This window comes from Acipenser ruthenus, chromosome 2 (genome assembly GCF_902713425.1).
Source record: "Acipenser ruthenus chromosome 2, fAciRut3.2 maternal haplotype, whole genome shotgun sequence".
Taxonomy (NCBI): domain Eukaryota; kingdom Metazoa; phylum Chordata; class Actinopteri; order Acipenseriformes; family Acipenseridae; genus Acipenser; species Acipenser ruthenus.
Genome location: NC_081190.1, coordinates 35,542,705 through 35,562,174, shown reverse-complemented (window position 1 = coordinate 35,562,174; position 19,470 = coordinate 35,542,705). Strand labels below are relative to the sequence as shown.

Here is a 19,470-nt window from a genome sequence, read left to right as displayed (position 1 = left end):
CCCACCATCGTGTCTGGGCCTCCCATCACCCATTGATCCCCCCAAATAGAAGAGGAACCAGCTGAAGAAAGTCGAATGTACCGGCGGTGCAATTCTGGGGGGGGGGGGTTTATGGTGGGAGGGTATGTGAGAGCCCTATTACTGGTTCTTTTACGGATGTGTGCAGCTGGGACGTGGAACAGGAGATGCGTTGCTAGGCAATCAATTGAGCAGTTAGGCTCACCCGGCGCTGAGCTGATCGGGAGGTCTGGATCGGCTGGAGGGTGTGCCCAGGGAGGCTGTACGGAGCTCAAAAGGTGTCTGCACCACAGCTCGAGTCCACTGCACGGCCATAGCCATACAGACGGGCGCTGAGCGAAAGCTTGCTGTGTTTACATCAAGGAGCAGAGCGTCTGCTCCATGGAGAGAACTACTACATGAAACCCTTCCACTCCAAGATGGTGCTCGTGAAGACATTGCCCAGCCGAGGACTTTTGAAAAGGCAGTTTGAAGAGTCCGGAGTCACTGTGAGGATCCGGTATAGCTTATACCCACAAAAGTTTGGTTAGTACCCCTGGAAGAAGTTAGGTTTTGGTTTTGTTTATTTTTGTTTTGGAGTTTAAAATAAACATACAGGCCTGCCCTGTTGAAAACCTACCTGTGGCAAGTGAAGACGGTCTTGCATGTGGCAAGCTCACCCCGGGTTTGTCACAGTACCCTAGCATCAGGACCTGTGTTGTTATTAAATCTGTGCGGCGTGTCAGCACCCACTGTATTTTTCAACATCATCCGACGCCATGCGATGTCAGGCCACAGACGCATGAGAAAAGTCTGTATGCCTTTCCAAAATGAACCATGTCGCAAGAGTGTGGATGATGTAATTCCAACCTGTTGCACAGTGCCGGAGACACTCGACTCCGACCAGAAATCTGAACTATGAACCAGCTTTTAATTATTCGCTGCCCCATGTTAACCCCTACACTGTGATTCAATATGTTAGCCAGTTCTTGAAACAAGTGCTTAATTTATTATGCAAAAAGCTTAACAACAAATCACTTAATGTTACTCTAAGTACACCTAGAACTTTAATTCTTGCTGTGTGTTGAACAAATTCTTTCAATAAACTATTTGGAATTATTTGATGTTAATCAGGATTAGCTCATGACGTTGTTCTGGAAGATGAAAACAAAACAGCATTTCTTGTGCTAAAGAAAGGCCTACTAAGTTTCATCCCAATCTTGAGATATGTTAACAATTTAGTGTCTGAATTACAGCATTAAATATCCCCATTTCGGGAATATTCATTTCAGCAGGCAGTGAAGGCTACATATTGGATGAAGAATTTAAGAAGTATTAACAAGACTGCATTCAGGGTGTGCTATTTAAACATGTTTTATTACTGATTCAATCAAAACAATTACAGTTAGGCTAAGAGTTCAGGACATTCCAACGGGGTTGTCATCCAATAGTCTTGATTTTAATAATTGTTTTCTTGCATAGCTTCCACACATTTACCACCCTTGTACAGATGACAGATATACATGCTATTTCAAAAAAATATAAAAATATTTAACAAGTGGCATCATCCCTTGCCAAGGCTGTAAATACAAAATTAGAGCTATCAGTATCATGCAAAATTAAATCCACTTGACCTTTACATTCAAGTTGTGCAACAACAAATGAGTACTTCTCTTGAAATGTGTAAAATGTTCATGTGACATATGTACAGATGATGGACAGGCAGACATGCAGAGTGTCTCCATAATACTCTTAACACAGTAACTTGTGCAAACTAAGTTTCATCACAACTGGATGCAAATCCCTGGTGGTATATCTATATAAAACCCTTTAGTGCCGTCCTGTTATATCCTGTGCCGCCTGCACCCGGCTCCCGTTCAAAACAACCCTGCAGCAGTACTCAGTCGAGTCCACTTTAGTTTCTCTGCAAAAAGTGGTGCGTGTTTCGGATCCCACGGTGAATAAGTAAGATTCAGACCCCATGGTCATCATGCCCCACTGGAAGTGGGGTCACAGGGTACGGCCATGACTTACAGAAGATGTGGTGTAGCTGAGTGATGTTGTTACGCAGACTAATTCTGAGAATACATTTGCAATGAATGCTTTAATTTAAATGTTCACATTTCTTTTGTGTCATTTATTGCATATTTCAACAATTCTTAAAGCCCACTTTTTCACTACAACACGATGAGAATGTACATAATTATTAATACTTACTGCTGCTGCAAACAATTTTTCATTTTTAAGGCACAAATCCAGGACGGACTACTTTTATTCACTTACTCTCAAAGCTTGTTGGTCTCTATTTTAAAAGTATATGTTTCCATCACATATATGTGTTTACACATTTTCTGCACATTGTGTGGTCAGTTTTGTGTTTATTATTATTATTATTATTATTATTATTATTATTATTATTATTATTATTATTTAATAATAAAGGGCTGAAATTCTTTTAAATTTTCAGAAATAAGCTCTATGGATGTTTCTTTTTGCAGTACAAATTTAGTATGAAGCAAATATTTGGGACATATTTTTTAGCATCTCTGTCAGGGTAGTTCAAATCAGGTCTCCCGGTCGCCAAATGCAACCTTCAATTTTAATATGGCCAGTAGATTTTACCATGAAGTCACCACATTGGTGACTAAGCAGTTAATAAAGGCTTTCTGCTTAACTGTCTGAATCTGCACTGCCCTGTTGCTCTCGCAGATCCAATCCTTTCCTGGAACCAGACCGCTTTTCTTGTTTCCATAGTAACATGCACCAGCCAATCAAGTTAGGGTAGAACAGCGGGAATTATCATTCCGAATTCATTCTGCGTTGTATGCAGTTCTGAATAAATGACTATTGCTAATTTAAAGAAAATTAAGAAAATAAAAAAAAAAAAACATTAAAAACAAGTAGATTCTCCTCACCCCTTTAACAAAACCCGGGTACGACCCAGGTACATGGTTTCACACTACGTGGGATTGTGACCCGGGTAAACAAGGCCCGGGTCTGGACCTGGGTAGGAGTGCCAGTGTGAAAGGGGCTTAAGCTGATCAACAGAGCGAGTCGGGGAAACTCAATGGCCTGTAGCGCTGTAAAGCAGCACAGACACCTCAACACTACTTTTGTCCCTTGTTGTTGTTGGGGTGAGGAGAATCTACTTGTTTTTAATGTTTTTTTTTTTATTTTCTTAATTTTCTTTAAATTAGCAATAGTCATTTATTCAGAACTGCATACAACGCAGAATGAATTCGGAATGATAATTCCCGCTGTTCTACCCTAACTTGATTGGCTGGTGCATGTTACTATGGAAACAAGAAAAGCGGTCTGGTTCCAGGATAGGATTGGCTCTGCGAGAGCAACAGGGCAGTGCAGATTCAGACAGTTAAGCAGAAAGCCTTATTAATTGCTTAGTCACCAATGTGGTGACTTCATGGTAAAATCTACTGGCCATATTAAAATTGAAGGTCGCATTTGTCGACCGGGAGACCTGATTTGAACTACCCTGACAGAGATGCTAAAAAATATGTCCCAAATATTTGCTTCAAACTAAATTTGTACTGCAAAAAGAAACATCCATAGCGCTTATTTCTGAAAATTTAAAAGAATTTCAGCCCTTTATTATTAAATAATACTACTACTAATAATAATAATAATAATAATAATAATAAACACAAAACTGACCACACAATGTGCAGAAAATGTGTAAACACATATATGTGATGGAAACATATACTTTTAAAATAGAGACCAACAAGCTTTGAGAGTAAGTGAATAAAAGTATCCCGTCCTGGATTTGTGCCTTAAAATTGAAAGATTGTTTGCAGCAGCAGTAAGTATTAATAATTATGTACATTCTAATCGTCATGTAGTGAAAAAGTGGGCTTTAAGAGTTGTTGAAATATGCAATAAATGACACAAAAGAAATGTGAACATTTAAATTAAAGCATTCATTGCAAATGTATTCTCAGAATTAGTCTGCGTAACATCACTCAGCTACACCACATCTTCTGTAAATCATGGCCGTACCCTGTGACCCCACTTCCAGTGGGGCATGATGACCATGGGGTCTGAATCTTGAGGAGATCAAGTAGCAGCTGTTTGATCATATTGCCATAAAAAGAATGTAAAACACAGGCACACATACCTCGAACATATTAGTATGTGTAGCAAAAAGTGCACACATTTTTCGGCATTAATATACCAAACACGTTTTTATTCACTGATGTAAATATATGCCTGTATTTAAAAAAAAAAAAAAAAAAAAAAAGTACCTGCAATAGGAGTCGAATTTCACTAATGAGAAGAATATTCTGGATAAAACAGACGATGCTACGTTCTGTATGTTACTACATCGCGGGAGTTTTCTTTTTTTCTTTTTGGGCGCACACTTCCCCAATCCCATTCCCCGCCTCTCCGTTAACAAAGGAAGTCAGCATCAGGAACAGAATAAAACCAAGAGATGCTGATTTAAAAAAAAAAAAAAAAAAAGGGAAACGTCAAGAATATAATAAAGCAAACTCGTGATTAACATGCTTAAAAAACAAAACAAAAACATATCTCCAAAGAAATTAACGCGTTAATCGCATAAGTTAACTGCGATAATTGACAGCCAAATAAATATACAAAATATACAACTTTGTTTACAAAATACTATTTAAGGACATGAAAAATGAAACAATTAAAATATCAAGCACAGGATAATACAGGGATGGAAATAAGACTCCTATTGCATAGCAGTTTCGATTCAGGTTTTAGTACGAACATGATTAACCACAGTGTATAGGTAACAAGCTCAGGTGTGTCTTATTAAACTCGTAGTAAACGCAGAATGGATCAAACTGCTATGCAATGGGAGTCTTATTTTCATCCCTGTAATAACTTTAGTTCCAAAAGACTATTAGGTTGAGTAGTATGCGATTAGTCATGGATCTAGATAGTAATTAGCATCAATACAACAAGCAAGTTCCATTAACAATATACAGTATTTAGTGTAAGAAAGCCAATAGCAAAATACATTCAAAGTGAAAATATTATTCAAGCGTTTCAATAACAAACAAAGAGCCCTAACTTACATTTATATATTCATTTGTTTAAGAAATGTTTAACCTGGAATAAATCAATTGAATGTGTTGTCTAGTTTACGATGATTTCCAGGGGGTGTATTTTATTTTATTTTATTAAAAAAAAAAAAGTAATGCGATCTGAACACTGATTGTACATCTTAAAATGTATTTGTACTGTTTTGTATTTTTCAAACTTCATACCGATACAGTAAGTGTGTGTTTAAACACGTCTTAGTTACCCCAATACAGTACTCGCACATCATAAATGCTGCTTACAATAAATAAATAAATAAATAAATAAATTAATTAATTAAATAAAATAGACAGATTTTCTGTCTATTAAACCAAACGCGGGTACATATAAAGTATAAACTAACGATATTTTTCTGTGGTGTTACATATACATGATAATTAACTACCGGTTTTTAGTTTAATGTATTATACAAAGCTTCCAAAGTGCTGATAAAACTTTGAACGGGAAAATTGAGACTTCAACTCCATTGTCACGAGGCTAGTGACTGGCATGGAGAGGAGGCCAAACAGTATACACATTCACATTTCTATGGCAACAATCGTCACTTCCTCTGGCATTGTTTTGGTTGCTATGGAAGCGAAACGATGGTCCCGCACACAAATACAACTTCTGCCATGACTAGCAGAGGCTGATTATATGACACCGTTTTGTCATTCTTTGCTTTTATCTAGTATTTTCTCACACTGAGAAAATAAAACAACAGTAAAAAAGATGTTGGTGGGTCCGAGAAGCAGACCACGCTGCAGGGAGTTTACAGGACCAACTCCACATTCAGTAGCTGTGGTACGTACCGCTATTTAACACTGGATACTGTTCTGACTGTGTTCTATTTATTTATACAAAAGATGTACCAATTGAGACCGAGGCCTCATTTACAAGGGGTCCTGTTAGACAATAAAACAATAACAAATACAAGCAACACAATAAAGAAAAGAACAACAAAAAGAACAACAGAAATAGGACATATCTATATGTTAATGTAGACTAAAGGAAAAACAACGCTAAGAGGCTAAGACAAGCAATTCCCAAATACGATCTTTATTGCCAGAAAAGGAGAGATTGTCCATCTTCATACTACAAGTAAAAGTGTTCAAAATTTTTGTTCATTTTGTAGATTTATATGCACTTACTAACTTTTTGCTAAAGGCTTCTCCCATCCCTGTCTCCTCTTGTGGGTGTGGGTTCTGGTTTTGATTCTGAGAAAGTTGTTAAATGTCTCATCTAATAATAAATCTGACACTACAGATGTGTGTAGTTTATGTTACAATTTGAGGGACAACGCTGGAATTTTTAGGAGCTGGTGAAATTATGTATTTCAGTGTTGTGTGTAAGCCTGATATTAAAAAAAGCATTATCCTGCTGCTACCTGCACCACCTGGAGCCGGAGGTTACAACATCTTTTAAGTAAACTGAACTTTAGGATCTAACTGTGTATGTGTGTGGCTGTGTGTATATATAGAGCTGTTTGAATTCCCCATAAGACATATTGTCATGGAGGCCTTTTGTACATCATCATTTCAGCTAATTACATCCTGTTTTTCAGAGAGCAAAGTTCCCATCTGCAAAGCCACCAAGTTTTTTAATTCTAGAAAGAAGAAGACAAGATGAAGCCAGGGAGGAAGTTTTGGCTTTTACAAAATACCACAGCCAGTGTGCCATGAAATCCAACTGGGAGAAGATCACAGACAGGCGGATCATGCATGGCACTGTCCAGAGGAGGGTCCATGAGGCTATGCATCAGTACAGAATGGGGATCAAGGAAAGGAGGGAAAGGTTAGACTTTGCTTTATAAGATCATTTGAAATGTACCAGGCACTTTTAAGTAACAAGAACACTTAAAAAAAAAAAAACTTTTTGTGTTTAAAACTGGTAATGACTAGCTCACTAAACATCTGTTTCATTGACCATTAACTACATTTTTCTTAGCTTGTTTTGAACAGTTTTAGAAACAAAATAAAGGTGAACATATTCTGTGATAAATATGTATATTTTTCATGACTAGGGATGGCTACAAAGTTTTAGACAGCATGTGACGAGTGTAGCTTGTTGTTCCAGGGCTAAAAGATTAACAACAAATTTATACAAATAAATTAATCTATGAATTACAATAAACTGTTCTGACAACATAGTGGAACACTGGCTTAATATGTTTTCTCATTGAACAACTATTGTACACAAACACATGTTTTAAATGAGCTATCAGTAGTCTAGAGTAACAGTGAACGGTAACACCCTACCCACTTATTTATCAAAATACAGCCAGCTATGGATCTAAACTCTTAAAAGACAAGGCGCTTTTAGATCTCCGTTTTGCAGGAAGAATACTGTGTGGTTTCCTGCCAGTGGTCACCCAGAACCTTATTACTGAAATCGTAGGTAAATTAATTCCTGCTGGTGGGATGAGTAGGTTCCGGTGACAGCTGTGGGACTATCCAGCATCATTGGCCTTAGAGGTAAAAATTAATTTTATAAGTGCAAAAAAAGAGGATTACCATATTTAGAGCCCTATGGACTCTGTGTTATTCTGTTCTGTTAATTTTGTTTCTGATTTCCGTTTTTACCGTTTTAAAAAATGTAATTAGGTTTATTTAATGCACACCACAGGCAAGGTGAACAACACAAAACCGTAAATCTACAGGCGTCTACTTTTTCCATTCGGTTTCAAAAGTTCAAAAAGTGTTCAAAAGTGACTGTACTGTAAAATATCCCTGATATCTGCCTATCTATGGATCCTTAATTTAAATTGTTATTTTTTTATTGCCATTTTATTGTCTACAACGTTGTCTAATTGTTGAAGTCCTTAAAAAGGTTTCTGTTTATTTTGCATCATTGCATTTATTTAACATACTCAAACTGTGAATTATTTTCACTGATTCAACCCTTCTTGTTGTTTATCCCTACAGAACACCCCGCCTCATTTATAACCCAGCTACAGAAACTGCCCCCCCCATATTAAAGTTTCACATTTTCCCTTCAAATATGTAACACAGAGAGAAACAAAAATAAAACTAATATGGTGACCCTTACTCAACAAGTAGATGTAAAAGGCAAGCTGAATTTACTTCTACCTACAGTCTGTACTTTGTGTTGGATTTGAAAAGAAACAATCAGCCAATCAAAGGTTTGCACACCATTGTGGTGATTAGTCAGAATGCTATGTGCTTCCAGAGGCATGTTAGACAGCAGCCGCCACTTGCTGCTATCATCCACCCAGTCAAAAGCGTGTGGAAATAGGTTTGCAATTGTAAACACACAGCTTAACTTTATTTGTTGCAAAAGCACAGTCTCCTTCCCTGTACAGTTGCAAAGTACACTGCAGGGATTGCTATCTTTTAGTTAGAGATCCGGTAGGGTAGGGGACCCTTAAAATATTTATTTATCTTATTATTTATTCTCCAATAGTGCATAGTGGGATATTTTGTTTGCTGCCAGTTTTTAAAGGGTAAAACACAGTCCTGCCATATCCTTACACATAATAATACAACACTATGACATAACATGTCATATTACAACAGTAACAATTTGCTTTTAATGCATGCATCGTTTTTAAAGGGTAAAACACATATCCTTACACATAATAATACAGTATGACATAGCATGTCATATTACAACAAACAGTAACAATTAATGCATGCATCGTTTTTGTTCATGCTTAAATAATCATTTGAAATTACATTTTGATCTTGTGTAATGTATTTTTCTTCTCGTGCAGGCTACGTGATCTGTTGGACACTGAAGAGAAACATTATATCAACGAAATGGAATCCATGGAAGAGACAACATTAGAGCGACAGGCTAAAATGAGAGAAAGAGCCAAAACCCTGAGAGAGAGAAGAGAAAGCGAGAGACAAAAATTAGTTGTTGAAAAACGAGATCAGCAGTTCAGGTAAATATTTAATTCCATTGCATTGTTGGGATTTAAAGAGGATAATTTTTTTTTATTGCAGGTCCCTCGTTACAAGGTTGTGTTAAGCCATGTCCAAACTGTATTGTGACATGTTATCGCAGGATAACAGGATTTGAATGTACAATGTTAGTCTTAAGAGTAGCGATTATTGATACTGGAACTCTTCTATTAAATTAAAAAATGATACAAAAAACATGTTGATATAATTTAGGTAAATATTACATATTTTAACATACTAATCCTTTAAACAATATTGAAAATCACACTTATTTGCACCTATTGTAGGAATACTAGTAGCTTTGAACCTTTTTTGTATTAAAAAATAAAAAAAGATTTCCCTTACTGTAACCGTGCCTTGTCGTAACATGTGGCTAAGGGTAATTCTTCTAATTACCGAGAATAATAAGTCATACATCTGGAAAACTGACTTAAGCAAAACAGGAGATACATTTTAAAATCAGTGGAATTAAATGAATTATATCTGGACAGAATCCGTTTAAGCCAGTAGTTGAATTTGTTTAAAGGGTTTAAAATGCCAGGGCAATGCAATAAAACATACAGCTTTTTCATTCAGCTGAAAAGGGCTGAATACTTTTTGAGGTTGTGCTTCTTGTGTTTTAACTGGCTTGTGGATACAGAGGAAACTGAATGATCGTTCGTGGTGTATGGATTTTATTCGCCACAGGAGGATGCTAGTGGTTTATGTAAGGACATCCTCCTGAAGTATGTTAGCTCCATTTATTGTGTGAATTTATATTTTCCCCACAGTGCTTTTATCAGCTTACTAATTCATTGAACTGGGATACCACAGTTTATATAACTGTGTGCATACGTGTTTAGGGAGCAGTGTGAGGAACTGCGTTCTCTGATGACACACCGACGACAGGGCGAGGTTTGCTCTGACAGGAAGGTCCAGCTCGCCATGAAGGAGGAGATCCGGAAGGCGGAGAAGGAGCAGGAGAAGCTCTTCGCTGACCTCTGGGACAAGGACAGGCTGGCCAAAGAGGAGCGGGAGGAGCAGGAAGCACTGAAACAGATGGAGAGGAACCGGGAGGTGCTGGATGTTCTCCAGGTCCAAAGGGCAGCACTTGAAGCCCAAAAGACAGAAGAAAAACGTCTGAAGGAAGAGGAGGCCCAGCTGCTGGTAAGGGAGCTATGTTTGCACTAGATTATATATATATACACAGACTAACTTCACGATAACGAACCCTGATTATAACGAATACCCGTTTTTAACTATCCCAACTGCAAGAACCGATTTGTGTCAATGCAAATTAGCCCTAGTAGAACGATCACGTACAGGATCGACCCGAATACAATGATCTCAGTACTGACTGACACTGAACTTTCTCCAGTGTCAAGTGTGTTATTCTCTCGGTGAAAACAAAGACCATGGTTGACTAATTCAAAAATAACGCTAATTCAAAGATGACTTATTGTAGTACGAATCATGCATGACGAATGCAATCGTTGCCTGTTCGTCATCTTGCAACCAGACAACGGGCATGAGGAGCAATGTACGCTGGGTAGTTTTTTCAAGAGAAAGGATGTGTAATTACTGTTTTCAGCATGTAAGTGTACATTCTTTCCTTTTTCATTTCTTTACTGTTTTCTTTTAAACATCCCTGTAGCAGGGCAATTGCCCTGCACAGGGGGAAATTAGTCTTGGTGTAATTTATATGTGGAAACGGGTTTGTTTTGTGTGCTTTTTGGAGTTATATTTGATCAAGTAATTGTTTACAGACGGGCGCTCGATTGAGATTTGCTGCCTGCCTGTCTTGTGTGTGTCCTCTGTGCGTTACCATTGTTGGTAGCGTCACATGACCCATTTGTTTACTTTCTGTTTTGTGTTTAATAAATCCTGCGCGGCTGTGTTGGCGTTTCAACACCAACTCCTCTGTCTTGCAATGCGGTTACCCACACATTTGACTGTTTAAATGTTGATTAATGTGAAGGAATCCTCATAAAAGTACTATATACTGATGTTCAATTCAAATTTGCCGTTTTGGCATTATTCTGATACAGAAAAATGCCAAACCCTATTATAGTGAACACCCTATTTCTCCAGGACCCATGGGGGTTTGTTATAGTGAAGTTAGCCTGTGTGTGTATATATATATATATATATATATATATATATATATATATATATATATATATATATAAATATAAATAAATATAAATATTGCGTATTTGTGTGATAAGGCATGCATAGATTATCAAAAATAATCTATAAAACTAAGAAAAAAAGAATGAGTTTTGACAAGTGTTTCAACAATATAATTTATAACATGAAAGACACATTTTATAAGACCTATGCTAAACGGTTTTACAGCAAACACATTAATTTCAGTTACTGCTTGCAATGCTGTACGTATTCCTGCTATATCTTTTTGAACTTTATCACAATTATGTTATTAGAAGGCTTAACCCCATGAGAGGAGTCAGGCACTTTATATTTAAGAAATATTACATTTCATATTCTAAATATGCTTTTTACATGCCCTTTTATTTATGGATATGTATTCCTGATGCTCAATATCCTGAATACTAATAGGAATTTAAAATGCATGTAAATATGCTGATTATCATGTTCCGGATTCATGGAAACAGCACATGTTGTTTTCATGGCAAAACCCTGATGTGAAATAGATGATCGGTGATATTTTAATGAAAATATAAAGATGAAAATATCAAAACAAGTACGTATTCCAACTGTTTTTAGATCTGCCTCTGTTTAGATCATTAAAGAACCTCATGGACTTCTAAAGATCTGATCAGGCTCAGTTTTAAAACCTTTTAAAAGTCTTCTGGGCATTGAAGAGGATTTCATTATTGGAATGTGAACCTGAGACTTTGTTGTTAAGAAGTGGGTTAGATTGTAAGCGCTGTTTTCTAAAAAACAGAAGGAGCAGCGGGAGCTGCTGAAGCTAGAAAAGGAGCGTGGATGGCTTGAGAAACTGCAGAATCAGCAGCAGACCAAGAATCTCCTGGATGAGTCTCTGCGTCTGAAGATTAGGCGCCTGGGCAGGGAGTATCAGGAGGAGGTTGCCCTGGACATGAAGATCATGGAGCAGGTTCTCAACGAGGTGCACGACGAGACAGAGGAGAGGCACCAGAGGAAGGTAAGTGGCATGGAAAATCATCAGAGCATAGTGCTGTAAACCGGGTACATTTATGTTCCTAGTGATTGTGGCTTAGGTTATGCTATATCTATTAAAAGTAACCTGTTCATTTGTTAAAAAAAGTTTCAATGAGAATCTTAATGTCTTTATATGCTAGGTTCTAGAAGTACTGAACTTTTATTAATAATTGTTAATTGCCAATTACTGAATAATTGTTGATCACTGAAGTCGGTAAAAAATTATAATGGGATTTGATGTCAGAACAAAAAGACTAACTTTACTAGTTCCTGTACCTGTGTATTTTTGTATTCCATTATCTTCTTTTTATAACAAATAAAATACACCAGAACTATACATATAAGGCTGTAATTCCATCTCTGGGTTGTGGTGGTAAACCACAAGAGCAAGATGTATAATATTATAGAGATAAGAGAGTATCACACTCAGCTGAGCTGTGGTTGTGTTGTGTAGATAGAGCTCCGTGAGGAGCAAAAGAGGTACAGGCAGTACCTGGCACAACAGCTACAGGAGCAAAAACAGCAGGAGAGGGAGTTGGACAAGCTACTCGAAGCAGAGCTGAAGAAGTCCTGGGCCAAGAGAGACAAGCAGTGGAGTCTGGAGAAGGAGGCGAGGAAACGTCTCATGAAGGAGGTCATGGAGACACGGAAGGTTCAGATTCAGGACAAACGTAAGGAGTCTACTGTTTTGCTGTCCGTGGGCATTACTTAAAAATTAGCCTATGTGGTAAAATGTTTCCAAATTTCTAAATTGCTCGCAACATTCTATATTTTTAGTAGCTTGCTAAGAAAGTTGCTAGGCTTTTAAATGCAGTCCTAAAATAGTGTTTTTTTTACAGGATTCTTACTCTTACTCAGATGGATTGTATTATTAATCATATAGATTTTAAAATTACTTTTGAAATGCAACCTTGCAGAATTTTAGTGGTTCAGAGATACTGCTGAATACCTACATGAAAAGTGTATGAACCTATTTCTGAGATTGATTTAGGGCTGTGAAAAGAATGGTTCTTCCTGACATTTTTCACTTTATTCCAGACATTTATTACACTAATGTTTTATGTAAGCATTTAAATGTTACTCCTGTGAATTAATGTCCATTCATGAGTGTTTTATCTGTTTCCCACAAGTGGATGGAAATACTCAAATGCAGATGGAACTTGCCAAAGACCGAGAGCTGTTGGCCAAAGCCATTGAAGAGCACAATGCATTAGAAGAGGAACGACAAGCTAAGTATGTCCACTCCTGTTGTAATTTATTGCTTTTCTATATTTCCCTAACTGCTCATGGTGTTTGCAATCACTGTGAGTGGTTCTGATTTATGTTGCTCTCTAATACCGAGTTATTTCCATTTTTCTCCAAGTCTGCCTTTACTTGGCTTTGAGTTTGTCTGGAGAATCTTAAGCCTTCCTCATTCTATTCAAATTACAGGACAATGTAATGTTTCAATTATGCCATTCCCATCTACAGTCTTTCTGTATTCTGAATGTAGAGTAGGTGGGGAAAGCATTGTAGAAAAGTCACATTGTCACGTGGTTTGAATGGAATGAGGAAGGCATTTCAGTCCAGACAAGCTCAAAGCCATAAAAAAAAAAGTTTTCGAGAACACCTTGTTTGTTTTTATGACTGTTGCTTGGGGAGGTTCCATTAGTAGCTATTCTAAAAGGGCAAACTAAGCGCTCTATTTGGTTGTTGCTGATCACATTACCGTGCAGGAATTTTTGCAGTACCGCACTGGTCAACTTTTTTTTTTCCTCATCACATTTTTAAAACTTAAATGAACTGCATAAAGATCAAAGCATGCCTGGGTCAACAACTTTGCAGAGCGTCATTAATGTAAACATTAAATGTACATATCAATGTGTATAAAACATGTAGGGAAACAGTTCTAGTCTTACATTTTTTTTAGTTTTACTAAAAACAAGACATTCAAGCTGCTGTATAAAAATAAATAAGTAAATGAATGTGCATCTATACAAAAATTAAACAACGATTAATTCAGCAGTAAAATGTTCAAGCCAATTAGTTGTCTCTACAGCCAAAGTATAGGGACTATTTTGCACTGGTGGTAGGATACATTCAATACAAGGGAATTTGAAGTTTAAAATCTAGTGTTTTTTTTTCTTTCTTTTTATAAAATTAACAAAGTAATTTTATAAGCACAATAACACCCGCCTCATGTCACAGCGCACCCACGGTGTGCTGCAATTTTATAATTACTGCACGCCCTGTTGTGTGTTATTGCTTACCTATATTCATAGTAATATAGTAATTGTCACAGTGACAAAAGGTGCCAGAGATATGCTGTTAAATAACAATATACTACAGATTTCTACAAGTTTTCTTACTTAAAAAGTGTGAAGGACAGGTTTCTATCAATGGAAAAGTGAAAACACATTTTTCTGTTACAAATCCCGGCCTTCAAACTATTCTATTAAGAAAACCCTGTTTTTCAAACTTTTCTACTAAGAAAACCCTGTCGTTCAGACTTTAAGAAAAAGAAAACTAATATTTGTCCTTCTGTCTCCTTCAGTTTAGTAGCAACCTTTAGTATGTGTGTTAATTGTAACTATTTTGCATTTAAAGACAAAAGAGAGTGAACCTGGAATACCAGGACGATTTGTTTGCCCAGATGGCATACATGCAGCAACTCCGAGAGGCTGAGAAAGCTGAGGAGTGGCACGAGTTTGATGCAGGGATCAGTTCTCAGCAAACCTACCAGAAAAAGCTGGAAGAAATCCTTTCCCGTCCATATATGAGTAAAGAACAAGTCCATCCCTTCAGAAGATCCAGAGTTTCCACGCCTAAGGACTGGCTCCCAGCTTAATTTAAAAGGAATGAAAAAGTGGAGCATATACATAAATGTATGTCATTAATATATGAAAAAATGTTCGGTGTTCCACTGTTAAACTTTTTTTGTAACTTTTATTAGCAGTGTACTTGCATTAAATATTTACCTGGTAAGAGATACTGACATTCCCTTCTATGAATCCCTAGTTCCTCTACTTGTTTTATTCAATCTGAATTTAAGAAGCACTAGGTGTGTCTTTCTCCATGATAATCACCTGGATCACTTAAATAGAGGAGGTGTATATTGTTTTTGATCAGCAGTATTATTCTGTGATGATAGACTTCACTCGTCACTATTTGTTTGAGACATTTTCAAACAATTTTCCCACATAAAGAGTTCAAGCAAAACATCAAAACAGTTCAGATTTTAATAAATTGCTTGAAATTGTCACATCTAGTTCCTTCAACAGTCGAAAAAAAAAAAAAAAAAAACTTTTTTGTAGTGCTAAGGAAAATACTGTGTTATGAAATTTGCTGTGTTTTCCTGGTGTGATTTTTGTTTAAAGCACTGGTTAAGGAAATATTAAATCTGTATATAGTTAATGACAGCTTCATTACATTACTGGTTATGTATTGTAACCTTCCAGCAAAATCAGAAGACTGAACTTACAAACATGGAAATGAATTACACAAGCCATTGTGAAGATCCAGAGGTGAGGGTAAGTAATACAATGTGAGATCAAGTTAAGATTAGGGCTAAGAATAAAAAAAGAGAAGTGAGTGAAATTCACGTATGATTTGGTACATTGTTTTTTTGTTGTAATTCCAAAACTAACAATAAATATGGTAGTGCTTTCAAATGTGCATTTCTTTTTTTTTACAAAGCTGGTTACATGCAAACTGTTAAGTGAGTCACACTATTGGAAAAAATATGTGAAGATTGAGAATACAGTAATCCGTCGCCTATCAGATTGCGGTGGGACCAGAGTCAGGGCGGATATGTAAAAAGGCGGATAAATTAATCCTGTTATAAATACCATTATACACAGCTGTAACAATTACAATATTCACACAATTATTGTTTTGAGATGCAGCTTTTATTAGTGAGATCCCCTAAATCCCTTGTTTAGAAAGATACAGGGTATTAATGCTTGTTATTTAAAGATGTTTGGCATGGGCGATATGAAGAAAAAAAGGGGCAATAGTTGAGTGGAGACTCAGAAACATCTCATACAGTAGGTGGCAATATATTTTGCTTCCAAAAAAACAGAGCTGCAAACTGCACAACATCAAGCCTGGTCAGGGAGTGAACCCACAACCTTTCAATCTGGGTGCTGATAAGTAACAAAAAGAAGAAAAAAAAACACTGAGGTACTTTTGGATTGGAGTCTTGAGGGTTCAAGCAGCTGTCACACAAAGTAGAAACCTTGAATGGTTTTCTCTGGGGCCAGATGGCTGCCAGTAATTACTACTTGGTTTGAAACGAGTTGTACACTTTATTATAGAGCACTCCCAAAAAATGAAGCCATTGGGACTCCTACCTGACTGCAGAAGTATAGACATAACTAATAGTATGGGCAGAAACCCACAGTACAGGGATATGGAGGGGAAACTGAAAAAAAGGTTGAATTAATGCAGAGTTGTGTAATTGCTTGTCAAAGTGTATGGGAAGATATTGTGTAATACCTCGGCACTCGTGTAAGCTGCTTCATTAAACCCACTCTTTTACTGGATGCAACGTATTGCCTAATTTAGTATGTGCTTCAGAATCAGGAAAATCTAATGCAAACCTAACATTGCTGCTATACATTCTGAAATACCACTTTACTGAAAGGAGGGAGTCCATGTGAAGATGCAAGGTGACACATATAGCAAGAAAATGGGGTTCAGAAAAGAAAACTAATTTTATTAAAACTTAACTGGTGTCAAACTACCAAATTTGATAAAGAGCAAATAGATTTTTGCAAAATGTATGCATTGCAATTTTTCAGATATTGTGTTTTTAAAAATGTTATGATAACTTATGGTGCTTTGACTATGAGTTCAAGAGTTTCTCTTCAGTTGTAGTTGCCTAAAATAAACCTACTATATGTAACAGGCTGGGACCAAATCAAAACTTTAACAACCGGCTAATCGCACTTAACAAAATTGTATTTAATAGCGTTTTTTGTTTTTTTTTGTAAGTATCTTATTTCTTCTACTCCTAAAAAGAAAATGCTATTAAATACAGTTTTGTTAAGTGCGATTAGCGGGTTGTCAAAGTTTTGATTTGGTCCCAGCCTTATCCTCGATCAGCCAAATTGTCTCCACTATTACTAAGCGCCAGCACCATCTTGTGGACAGCAGTGCAAGCAAAAGGAAACCTGATCCAAGGTGGTAGCTCACTAGATGCTGCTGGCTCGTACTTTTATATACCTTTGATCTAGCGTGGGTTATATTTGTCTGTAGCAGTCAACTGAGTCAGGTCCTAACAAGTACTGTTAAAACTTGTTTTTTCAGGACAGGGCATTCTCTCCTAACATTAGTGCTTGTAAATAGAAGTAAGCCTCACACCCACACTCAAACACGCCTCATTTGTATCTATGCAAAATCGCCCACATTATTTTCCACAAACACTCACAATGTACACATTCACAAACACAGTGTACACATTCATACACAATGTACACATTCACACACACAATGTACACATTCACACACACAGTGTACACATTCACACACACAGTGTACACATTCATACACAATGTACACATTCACACACACAATGTACACATTCACACACACAGTGTACACATTCATACACAATGTACACATTCACACACAATGTACACATTCATACACAATGTACACATTCACACACAATGTACACATTGAAACACAATGTACAAATTCACACACACAATGTACACATTCACATACAGCCACCCACATGCATGTTCACGTCTCTAAAACTGTCCAATTACAATGTGTAACCCAACCCTATCTACAGACACACAAAGAGCTACAATTCATACACGGCTGAGTCTTGCCAATGTGAGTTTAAAACCACAACAGAAACGGTAAAGCGTCCATTCCTATAGGCCTTTCCTTATACAGGTTTATGTCAGTTTGCTGCATTTGTTCCCTAACCTGACAGACAACATGGTCTATATTGAGATTATTACAGTAAAACCAGATTAAGAATAGAAGAATGGCTTCCTAATTATCATTCAGTCCAGGGATCTTTATAAATCATTACAGTTGTACCTCACCTGCTTGTGAGTGTGTGTCGGACGTCTTCATATTTTTCTCTGATCTAGTATTAGCATGGGAAAAGCAAAGTAAATGCATGGTGAACTCAAAATAACTATGCAGATTTACCCCCCCGACAAACTTTCAGAATAGTCCTGTCATTGGGACTTCCCTGAAGGCAGCAGTTTTTAAAATGCTGGAAAGAGGTTTGGAAATCAGCAATCCCCAAGTCTCCCTGACTGTTGTGTTGCCAAAGTATTAAAAACAGATTTGATAAGAACTGCACTCACAGTGTTACGCACAAGGGTCTGAATCGTGTGTTTAGGTAAGGATTGCAGTTGGCTGAGAATGGCATTATGGAGTGGACGGTCTCATCAAACCTTGTCTCCAGCTCTGTCTGTGCTGCAGTTATTCAGTTTAAAAGCAAGATTATGTAAATAGGAATCCATTATTGTCCACGGTCTACTTACATGCATTGTCTTAAAGTGCTTCCTCCAGTACAAAAATATATATGATTTCCAAAAACCGGTACAAAATGAAAACTATACCATATTGAGAACCTTAGTGGGGGCTGGGACTATTATGTGCAGCCAAGCTAGTGGCCATTCGTCCCCTCCTACCCACAAAGCTGGCCGTCAACTGGACCTCACCTTCTCCAGGGCCTGCTGCCCCTCCACCCTCTCTGTCACCCCCCTGGACCTCTCTGATCACTATTTCATCTCTTTTTCTCTGTCTCTCCCCCCTCTCCCTGCTCCTCCTACCCCCACTGTCACCTCTCGCCGTAACCTCCGCTCTCTCTCCCCCTCTGTCCTTGCCTCCACTGCTCTCTCTCACCTCCCTCCTATCGACTCCTTTTCACAACTCTCCGTAGACTCTGCTACCTCCACCCTCTTCTCCTCACTCACCTCCTCCCTCGACTCCCTCTGTCCCCTCACCTCCCGTCCTGCTCGCCCCTCCCCTCCCCATCCCTGGCTCTCCTCTGTGCTCCGCTCGGCAAGAATCACACTGCGATCTGCTGAAAAGAAATGGAAGAGAACCAAACTCCCTGCTGCCCTAGACCTTTACCACACTCTCCTCTCCTCCTTCTCCTCTACTCTCTCCTCTGCTAAATGTGCTTATTTCCAATCTGTAATCCAAGCCTCCACTAACAACCCACGTAAACTATTCTCTACCTTCTCCTCCCTCCTAAACCCTCCCCCCCCTCCTCCTCCCTCCTCTATCTCCCCTGATGACTTTGCCTCCTTCTTCTCTTCTAAAATCTCAGATATCCGCAAACTCTTTAACACCTCTCCCTCCCCCGCACCCCCTCCCGCTC

At 37.7% G+C, this 19,470-nt stretch overlaps 1 protein-coding gene across 1 annotated transcript; it reads left to right on the top strand.

Annotated features, from left to right (window-relative positions):
- The first annotated feature begins 5,639 nt into the window (after positions 1 to 5,639).
- Positions 5,640 to 15,784, top strand: LOC117421023 (cilia- and flagella-associated protein 53). Its single transcript, XM_034034872.3, has 8 exons — positions 5,640 to 5,868; positions 6,629 to 6,858; positions 8,798 to 8,971; positions 9,833 to 10,136; positions 11,899 to 12,117; positions 12,589 to 12,805; positions 13,265 to 13,367; positions 14,721 to 15,784. Exons 1-8 carry the CDS (start codon positions 5,797 to 5,799, stop codon positions 14,959 to 14,961), a joined length of 1,560 nt encoding a protein of 519 aa, XP_033890763.3. The 5' UTR covers positions 5,640 to 5,796; the 3' UTR covers positions 14,962 to 15,784.
- The last annotated feature ends 3,686 nt before the right edge of the window (positions 15,785 to 19,470 follow it).